General features: G+C 40.7%; 1 protein-coding gene across 1 annotated transcript; it reads right to left on the reverse strand.

The window, feature by feature from the left end:
• Nucleotides 1-1,508: 1,508 nt before the first annotated feature.
• Nucleotides 1,509-8,981, reverse strand: rab38b (RAB38b, member of RAS oncogene family). The gene is made up of 3 exons (XM_023402558.2): nt 8,539-8,981; nt 6,478-6,755; nt 1,509-4,290 (listed from the first exon to the last, which is right to left on the reverse strand). The coding sequence occupies exons 1-3, from the start codon at nt 8,765-8,767 to the stop codon at nt 4,141-4,143; spliced, it is 657 nt and encodes a 218-aa protein (XP_023258326.1). The 5' UTR covers nt 8,768-8,981; the 3' UTR covers nt 1,509-4,140.
• Nucleotides 8,982-10,799: the final 1,818 nt, after the last annotated feature.

The following is a 10,799-nucleotide window of genomic DNA, read 5'->3' on the forward strand; positions in this document are numbered from 1 at the left end:
ATCGGTACGGTTAATGAGATGTAAAATCCGTCAGTGTTCAGAGTGAGTGATGAATAGCTGAGCTCACAAAGGTCTTCAGAGGACCTGGACAGATATATTAATGATTTAATACCCCACTTTTAGTCTTTCATGTTTCTCCCTCCTGAATCTCAGTCACTCTCTCTCTCCCACCTCCTCTCACCTCTGTTACTTTTAATTTACTTTCAGGGTTTTCTTTCTTTTCACTCTCTCTCCACTTCACTCCTCCTCCCTCTCTCTCTCTCTCTCTCTATCTCTCTCTCTCTCTCTCTGGGGGCTATTTTAATTAGCAGAGACTGTTATTTCATCTCTCAATTTTCTTTTATGTGAGCAAACATAGTGTAATACTCCTCGGATGATTACATAGCAGTACAAAGATCTGTAAATCACAATAATGTTGACCATTCTCGCTGGCTAGTCACGGCCTTATCATAAAGAGAGAATTAAAGGAGGATCTGGTGGTGGTGGTGGGAGGGGGTGGGAGAGGGTGGCAAAGGTCAAGCAGGTTAATATGATCTAATAGATGTTGGCACTAATGAGTGGGAACCAAGAGCCACTGAGGAGCAAGGACTAAGAGATGAGAAAGTCGCCCTGATGGATGAGGTAATTTTCTTGGGAAAACATGTCTCGGTGTTCACACGCTGCGATTACGTTTCAGGTCCAGTCATTCTCAAGTGCTTTCACTTTAGCGTGTGTACGTGTTCCTGCATGTACACCCAGCAGTGTTTATCTCTGAGGTATTGTGGGAAAGTATGAACAAGTACTAGTAATATGTCACCATTTTAGGCCATAAAAGTTGAGTCAGTATAATTCAAAAGTTAGCAAATGAATAGAGTTGTTTTTAATAAATCAGCGGTCATAACTTATATCTGTGAATTTTGAAGTGGGTCAAACGCCTGCAGTGTGACTAATTTGACAACAGATGGCACCACACGAGCGATTTACTGCTGGTGAGAACAGGGAGAAAGACACTCGGTCAAATCAGATCAAGTCTCGTCTGTCATCTAAGTTCTTGTTGCAGAATTATGTAAGTCGCCTGTTGGTCTCCATGTGATTAAGCCGGCTGGATGTGCTCTGATCTAATAAGAGAGTTATCGGCTTTAATCCGTCTGGAAAACATTTCCAAGGCACTTCAGCACGACGACCCCTCTGCTTGTGTTTACCTGCAGGCACTCCTGACGAGCTGTCTGTAACCTTTTGTTGCTGTGAGATTTTAAACATCGCTTCGCTCCCAGCTCATTTTCTTCTACCTGCTTCTCCTCGTCTCCCCCTCTCCCTCTCCCTCTCCCTCCCTCCCTCTCTCTTTCTCTTTCTCTCTTAGAGAATATGTGGGTGTTTTCTGTAGGTGGTTCTCTGGCAGAGCCTGAGAACTACACAATATGCTGGGCTCATAATCCCACTAATGAATAGATAGATCTGTGCCAGGTGTTGTCACAAGAAGAGTTAACACACACCAGAACTTGGAGAATCTTGTTCCACAAAAGGAGAGGTTTATGTCATTGTTTTACTTTTAATTACACGTTTTGAAATGTAATTAAAATTCTGAAATAATGATAATATAATAACCCACTCTCACAGATTTCTTTTGAAAACAAAGTAATTTATGTTTTAATCAAGTTATTGCTTGATGAATTTCAGATGACAAGATTCTTCCAAAGGGGTTATACGGCATTGTTGGATCATTTAATGAGTTGTTGGTGGTGGATGTCTTAACGAGAGCCAAGAGCAGACGACCAAATCCAATCCCTCAGGCAGAGAATAATCCACTCAGTCATGTGGCTTCCTAATGAGAACCTGAGAGTCCTGGATCAGCCCGAAGACACACACGCACACACGCACACACACGCACACACACATTTCTCCTTCTAAACTAATAGAACTTGGAAGTTGATTCACTGTCTCTTTCAGTGATTTATGAAGCTGAAGTACAACAGTGATCATGAGGCTGTAAAATGGTGTGAGTGTACTTTGATGTCACACTATTTTAATGTGGTAAAATGCAGCAGGGCAGAGGATGTGTGTGAAATTAGTTCATTTTTACTACTTTACAATAAATAATAAACAAGAATAATCCACGAGATATATCATCAGGTGAAGTGCTGTTCACTTGTGGGATAAAACATTAAATTAATTGGCATCTTTTGTCCTCTACAAGACAGATAAATGTGTGAGTGTATGTCTGTGTATGTGTGTTTGTGTGTGTGTGTTTGTGTGCGTGCGTGCGTGCGTGTGTGAGCATGCAGCTCTTTTTCAGTCCAAATCAGCTCAAAAATCGACACCATGCTGATGTCACATGACGCGGGATGAGCCAAACTAACACTGTGAAGTTTTAATCCTGTGAAGACACCATTGTTTCAATCTATTCCGCTCTAATGTGAAGCATGTAAATCACCAACAAGGACTCAACACAATAGCACATGACACTGTCGTGATCAGTCTTATGAACACTGTGCAAACACTGCTGACGAACGACGACCGGGGGAAACACGGTAACATATGTCATAATATGATTGTTTGTCTAAATAGCAGCACACAGCATAATGCACATGCACATTTACCCCCTCCCCCTGATTTAGGGTTTTTTCAAGGCCATGAATCATCTCTGCATCTCTGTCTGTGTTTACTAGCGTCTGTGCACGTTTAATGTGAACAGAGAGGCAGAGGACGTTTAAAAGAAAGACACAGCGAGAGGACAGCGAGTTTTTTTCCGGAGAAGAAACAATAGCGGCAGATTGAGTGGGTGAGTTGAGGAGAAAGGAAGATGTAAAAAATAAAGGAATAAGGACACGGAGTGTGGAAAGATCTGTGTGTGTGCATATATGTGGACGCATGAGCGTGTGTGTATGTGTGTGTGTGTGTGTGTGTGTGTGTGTGTGGTTGCGAATACAGCGAGAAATAGCTCCACACAGATGTTAGAGGGTGCCCATGAAAAAAGAAAAAAAGAAAAAAAAAAGAAGAAGAAGAAGACTTGATGTAGTTACCATGGATACTGAGGGTTAGACTTTGGTAACTGAACTCATGAGCGTGTCCAGTTTAGAACCAGACAATCAACACAATTTTTCCTCTGGTGAAGAAAAATAACACACGCACACACGCACACACATACACACACACACACACACACACACACACACACACACACACACACACACACAATTAATTCGTTCTGAAATCACTGTGGTCAGATGTTACAACCAAAGAACACCCGCTCCCCTCCATGATATATTGAACTGCCCACTGTCCGTAAAAGACCCGTTACACTACACAAGCTCCAGGATGGTTGTGTGTTAAACTCTTCCTTTCTTTGCAGCTGACTTCCCCGACCAAGTTGTTGCTATAGATACAAAAGTGTTGTTACTTAAACTGCCTGATTAAACAGTGCTTACACAATAGTCAGTTGGAGGAAGGATTTTTTTTTTTAAGCAACACAACATAATACAATAAGCAGCATTACACGCATATAAGCATATGGGAAATAACTTAAGATCATTAAAAACAACGTATGTGCAAAATTCACATAATTACACAATGTACTGTAGGATCAATACTACCTTCTTTGGCTCTCACAGAGTAACATTACAGGAAGCCTGCATGTGTCCCACACTGTTTCTTTTTAAACAGGTTTATGTGAAGGTTAATGGAGGGAGGACAACAACACAGTCACACTTTCTTGAAACAGTGATGAACATGTATGAGTTGAGCAAGACCCCTGCTTTAGATGTGTTGCATCAACCACGCTGGGAGTATTTACTCCTTTTGTTCAGTTTTGTCAGGGAGTGAACCAGACAGCTAACAAGGAGCAGCTTCAAAAGTACGATACTTCAAATAATCTACTACGTCGTGCCAAAGAGCATCGACATGGGTGTTATGCCAAACTGAAGTTATACTTGTTTCTCTGCCAAAGACTTTACACTCACAGTATGACGAGTTACCAAAACTCTTTCTTAAATAAATGAGCAGCTTCTGAGTCCATGTAACTTCAGTTTGTAAATTGTTCAACTTTGGTTTGGACTGAAGAAGCCAAACTGTACCTTGGGTATTTATATTTCCGTGGAAGGCCGTGTGGTTCGCCTGTCCCTCTTTGTCCTACTGCCTCTCCATCCTGCTCTGTCCCTCCTTCCATTATTTGAAACAGCCAGAGCAGCTCATCTGCCTGTTGGAGTCGAGCTGCGGTGAGATGGTGTCCGGTACCACGGTTTTCAGTATGTCATTCTCCGTGGCCATGATGTGCTTGACCAGGAAGTTCGCAGCTTCACTGATGTTGAGATTGTCCTTAAGAAAGAGATGAACAGCAGTTAGGCATGGCTGTAAAATTTGACATTTGACTTTTGGATTGTTTATATTATCACATTAGGGCAACGGTTGTAAAACATTTTTAATTTTCTATTTTATTTATTTGCACCCAAAAAATATTACAAATATATTGCATATAGTTTTTTTTAAAGGAGAGAATGTGCAGGTGAGGTCAGAAACCCATCGAGGTCTTGAGTTAAACCTCACCTCACGTATAAATAAAAATTACATCGTACAAAGAAAGAAAGAAAGAAAGAAAGAAAAAAGAACAGCATAAACACTATATATACATTATATTTAATAAATACAGTTGAAGCGATACAAATATTTAAATGAATCTATCAACCAGAGACACCATAAAAAGGAAAAATACATTAACCAAATCACTATAAATTTATCCTAATTCTCATGTGAGAGTTTATTAAATACTACATCTATTCAATAAGTGTAAGGAGATCAGGTAAAGGAGTGCATTGTAAGTGCTAGTTATGCATGTTAGTGTTAGAGGTCTAAGGAGAGGAGGTGCTCTCGGAAGAGATGAGGCATGTTCCACCACCGGGGAACCACAGACGAGAACAGTCTGGACTACGATTGCCTTGTGTGCAGGGACAGCAATGTCAGACGACATGCCTTGGAGGAGCACAGTGGCTGAGGAGGAGCATAAGCCTGTGTGACTGAGTTCAAGGAAATGGGTGCAGACCCAGAAGTCACCCTGCAGGCAAGCATCAGTGACTTTTTTTTTTTTAATTGAATTTTGTTTGGAGGTAAAAATGAGCTGATAAAACAATTATCTCAGCTAAGAGTATAAAGCACACTTCCTGTTCATCAGTAGTTGATCAGTATGTTCAAAATGTGGGTAACATGGTGTCACCTTCATGTGGACAACATGTGTGCCGCTTAATGTGTTCAAAACATCTCACTCTTACTGCTACCAAAGAGGCGTCTGTATCTCTGTTTGCATATCCTACTCCTGACACTTCTGCCTCAAACCTGCACATTGTGACCTTTGATCTTCTCAGAATGCTGAGCCTCGATGCCACACTGTGCCAACACATTAGTGTCAACAGAGGACGTGTAAATGGAGACATTTGTAGAATTTATAGCTATTTGTAAATACAGGTGTGGAATAGTTTACATAAGGAGGGCAATTCAAATTGATTGGGTATCACAAAAATGAAACTACATGTTGTTTTACACTGATTCTTAGGGAAGTCCATCCTAACAGATACACACAGCATGTATGTGAGTATACCATGTAGTGTATATCATAACTATGGGAAAATATGTGATGCACTAAACACCTAGGAATTTCCATTTCATGTACTACTATTATAAGAAAACACGACATCTTGGATTTTATTACTTCAATTAGTGAAACTGTGATAAAGAATGTAAACAGATACAAAATATATATGTGACGTGGTCAAACTGTTAACAATCCTCTAATACTTTTAACTTTTCACTCCACCACCTTTGTTCTGACCCTGCTTTGTAAATTGATCTCGCTGAGCCACTTTCCACGAGGATATGAAATTCCAGTTCTCTCTGTGGGGATGTTTTTCACTGACTGAAGTGACCTGAGTGGGAGAGGACCTCCACTCAGCGTGTCAGCCGCTCGCCGCTAAGGCCCTGCAATCTGGACCTTTCACTGTCATCATGTGCTGATTAAAGTTAATACCTCAACGTTTTGGGAAATGCGCTCATCCGCATTCTCGCTGAGAGTTATACAGTATGTGAGGATTGAAATACCATCCTCATGTCTGAGTGTTAAACTTGAAGCTACAGCCGGCAGCTGGTTGGCTTAGCTTAGCTTGACAACTGGAGACGGGGAGAATAGTCTACGCCAAGAAATAGTCCCACACATAACCGCCTGTAAAGCCACGAGTTTTCATTTTTACACCTTGTTTTTTTTGTACTGAATTAAAATATGATTTGTTAAATGGTAACATTTAGAGATGCTGGTATGTTACCTTCAGACAGAGCCAGGCTAGCTGTTTCCCTCTGTTTCCAGTCTTCACACTAAGCATTTCTTGGCTCCAGCTTTACATTGACTTGATCGATCCTGTTATCTAATTCTCAGTGACAACTCATTGCCAGGACAGGCAGGAAATACATTTACATTTACACCCCGCAAATGACTGGTACACCAAAATGCTGTTGTCTCACCTTAGCTGAGGTCTCGAACCACCCGACGAAGCCGTGGTCCTTGCAGAACTGGTCCATTTTGATGCCATTGTTGGTCAACTCCCTGCCTTGGTCACACTTGTTCGCCAGCAGCACAGTGGCAATGCTCTGTCCATTAGCCAGCATCAGTTTGGAGTCCAGGTCCTCTTTCCACTTGACGACGGCCTCGAAGGTCGTGGGCCGGGTCACGTCGAACACTATGACGGCTCCCATGGCTTCACGGTAATACACTCGTGTCATGTTTCCAAAACGTTCCTGACCTGTGATTGAACACACACACACACACACACACACACACACACACACACACACACGCACACGCACACACACACACACACACAGGGGGAGCTTTTATTCATCAGCGTGGCAGCTCTGTTGTTCCCATTCTTCAGTTTGATGAGAGATTCTCATTGTTTTTCCCACATTTTTGCAGCAAAACGGCTAATGCAGCTGGCATTGAGACAGCAGTTATCAGGGCCTACATTCCCATGAAACAGCACATTCCTGCGGTCTTACTGTCACGTTGCACCTCACCAGACGGTCAATGCAAGTGCTTGTTCCTGCTTATAACAGGACTACTTGAATTAAATCTGCATCGTGCCCAAACTGCAATGAAAATTAACTCAAGTACATACAATACTGTCTATACAAAATATCTCAGAGGATATAAGCTAGTGAAATGTCTGTGTGCAGGTATGCATGTGTGTGTGTGTATGTGTGTGTGTCTATCCACGCTTGTGCATTGTGCAGGGAATGGAAATTAGGTGCTTGAGGAGCAGGCTGTCAACATGAGAGTCCCCCGGGGTTGTGTGGTCTGTTGTCTAATGTGAAGACTTGTTAGTCCAAGACCGAGCATGTGGGTGTGTGCATCCTGATGTTTTACATACCATGCCCTCTCAGCAGAAAAGTTCACGTGGCTGATAAACATTCATTTATGAGAGTCCACTTTTGGCTTCACTGGATGTAAAGAACTTTGGAGAGGACAGAAGGCTGCAACCTGCCCCATGAGTTAAGAGGAAATGGAAAGTCTGACACTACATGGATTCAGAAGAGCTTCCCCTTTTCATGCCGGAGAGGGTATGAACGATTTTCATTAATCACAACGAATCCTCATCTGCAGTGGTATGACAGCAGTCTGAGACAGACACAGACGTCACACGTCACCTGACCCACTGTCATTCAATAATCGGATTGTGCAATTTGCACGACTTTAAAGTACAACATTTACCACTCCATAAATTATAACAAATGCACAGTCCCTGCTTAGTTTATCCCCACTCCTCCCTATGATCAATTTCAAGCAGGTAGATTTGACTAAATCAGATGTAACTTGTAATTTAATTTGCTGGATCCAAATTAACCACTTAAAGCATGTGCCTGCATGTGTGTGTGTGTTTGTGTGTGTATATGTCTCACTTAAGTCAATTTTGGGGCTAAATTTCAGACTAAAAACCAGTTAATAGGGGACGGCTTGTCCAATTGGGGACAAAAGCCTTTATTTGGGTCATTTGTCAAGGTTAGAAGAAGGGTTATTGTTAGTGTATGGAAAGTAGTGCGTAGGGTTAGGGTAAGTCTCTCGTCTCTCGGAAATTAATGTAAGTCTATGCAATTTCCAAAAGTGACAAAAGTAAACGTGTGTGTGTGTGTGTGTGTGTGTGTGTGTGTGTGTGTGTGTGTGTTTGAGTGTGAGAGAGAGAGCGAAAGAGAGAGAGAGAGAGCTCTCCACAGTGACAGTGCATCTTTAAGTTGTGAATGTTTCATAACTTTACAACAGTCATGCCTCAATGTCAGTTTGAAGATAAGCACTATCTCCCCAAACTATCAACTTTTCAGGAACTAACACAGTCTTGCTAAACAACACTTTTTTCAGCTATGCTTTGAAAATGTTCCTTAGTTCTTACACATTTAAAACATGAAGAAACTAAAATTTAAGCTATGAATGTTGTGAGGTACAGATGCATTACCAATCAGTAAGACAGTAGGAGATGACACCCTATGCAACCGGCAAAAAACTGACATTAAACACATTCCTCTCTGTCCCACCTGCAATGTCCCACAGCTGAAGCCGGACAGTCTCAGAGTCCCAGTTCAACACCTTCAGGGCGAAGTCGACTCCGATGGTTGCCCGGTAGTTGTTGGAGTAAGTCTGGTGGACGTAGCGCCTGATGATGGAGGTCTTCCCGACCCCCAGGTCGCCGATAACCAGCACTTTGTACAAGTGCTCCTTCCGGAGGCTCTGCATGCCGTTGGACTGTGATGGGTGATTGGTCATTTCACCTGTCGGGATCGCAGACACCCTAACTGTCACTAACTTCACCTCGGTGAGAATGAGTGCGGACTGAGGCTTCGACCCCGGAGTGTCTCCGCACGGATTTCGGAGCCGCCCTCCCAGTGTGTGTGTGTGTGTGTGTGTGTGTGTGTGTGTGTGTGTGTGTGTGTGTGTGTGTGTGTGTGTGTTTGTGTGAGAGATCTGCTCAGGGGCTGTGCTCGGGAACTTGTGACCTCGCCTCGCCACCCATGAGCAGTGCGCACGCTTTATTGGAGACGCTACACTGTAAAGTAGTTCCTGTCAGGAGGGTTTCTGAGTCTCTGGTGTGACATTATGTAACTCTTGTAATACTTTAACCCTCTCTATAGCACGAAACAGCCCGTGTTACCTAAAATAAAGGCTATTCAAACATACAGTGGAGTAACGTGGGGGAAAGAGCAGAGTTGGTCTTGTTTTTCTATACCCTAAAAAAAAGGTAACGTCATAGGTTACCTCCATCGTCTGGCCAAAAAGGAAACATACTTCTTAAATATCTGTTTACATGCAGCTGGAAAATGCAGCCATAATGCAATTAAGGCAGTAATGTCAGTGAGTCAAAACTGTGATTCTTTTGATTCAGCTATTTAATTTATCTAATAAAATAATTATTCATCTGACAGACCTTTTCATCATATTCTGTAGCACACAAATTGTATCCAACCACTGGATCACGCATGGCAAACATGGCACTGTTAATAGAATTCATCCTGTAATTTCCATTGTTTTATCATGTAAGTGCTCTCTGGTGTAAACAAACTACCAGCGCTTCAGGTTCAGGACATACATCTTTGCATATGTTCTACAAGGTTGTTGTTTCTGTAATGTCTCTATGAACTGTTTGATTGTCACATTATCACAAAGAATAGTCGTACCAATATTTGAGTGAACTCTTTCACGTTATGTTTGGAGTGAAGTCATTTAGATCATTCCAATGTCCCCTCCAAAGAATATACGTACCCAAGACAAGTGAATTACTTTTTGTGGGGGAGCAGTGTGGTTAGAACCTTTGCATTTTTTATGCCTTACTATACTATGATGGTTTATGCCTTACTATAGTGTGAATTTTAAGGCCTTACTATTCTATGACTTTTTTTGCCTTACTATACAATGACGTTGTTTTTTTAACTTTTTTTGCCTTTCTATACTATAACGTTTTTTTTTTTAAATTGAATTGCCTTACTTTATTATGCTATAATGTTTTTATGACTTTTTATGCCATAATATACTATGACTTTTTTGCCTTACTATACTATGATGTTTTTATGACTTTTTATACCTTACTATACTATGAATTTGTATACCTTACTGTGACGTGTTATGCCTTGATATAGTATGAGGTTTTTATGACTTTTTATGCCTCATTATACTATGAGGTTTTTATGACTTTTTATGCCTTAATATACTATGACTAGTTATGCCTTATTATACGTTTTTATGCCTTAATATACTATGACTTTTTAAGCCTTACTATGCTATGATTTTTTTGATGACGTTTTTGTGATGTTTTATGCAGTACTATACTATGACATTTTTATGCCTGATGTTTTTTTGACTTTTCATGCCTTTATATACTATGACTTTTTATGCTTTTATATACTATGACCTTTTATGCATTAATATACAATGACATTTTTATGACTTTTTATGCCTTTATATACTATGACTTTTTATGCCTTACTATACTATGACGTTTTTATGACTTTTTATGCCTTAATATAGTATGAATTTGTATACCTTACTATGACGTTTTTATGACTTTTTTTATGCCTTACTATACTATGACTTTTTATGCCTTACTATACTATGACGTTTTTATGACTTTTTATGCCTTAATATAGTATGCATTTGTATACCTTACTATGACGTTTTTATGACTTTTTTTATGCCTTACTATACTATGACTTTTTATGCCTTACTATACTATGACGTTTTTACTCTTTTTTTGCCTTTTTTATACTGTTTTTTTTTTTTTTTTTAATGCCTTACTATACTATGA

The sequence above is a fragment of the Seriola lalandi genome, unplaced genomic scaffold (genome assembly GCF_002814215.2).
Source record: "Seriola lalandi dorsalis isolate HSWRI2012SDOR001 ecotype SW California unplaced genomic scaffold, Sedor1 jcf7180002053944, whole genome shotgun sequence".
In the NCBI taxonomy this organism is placed as follows: Eukaryota; Metazoa; Chordata; class Actinopteri; order Carangiformes; family Carangidae; genus Seriola; species Seriola lalandi.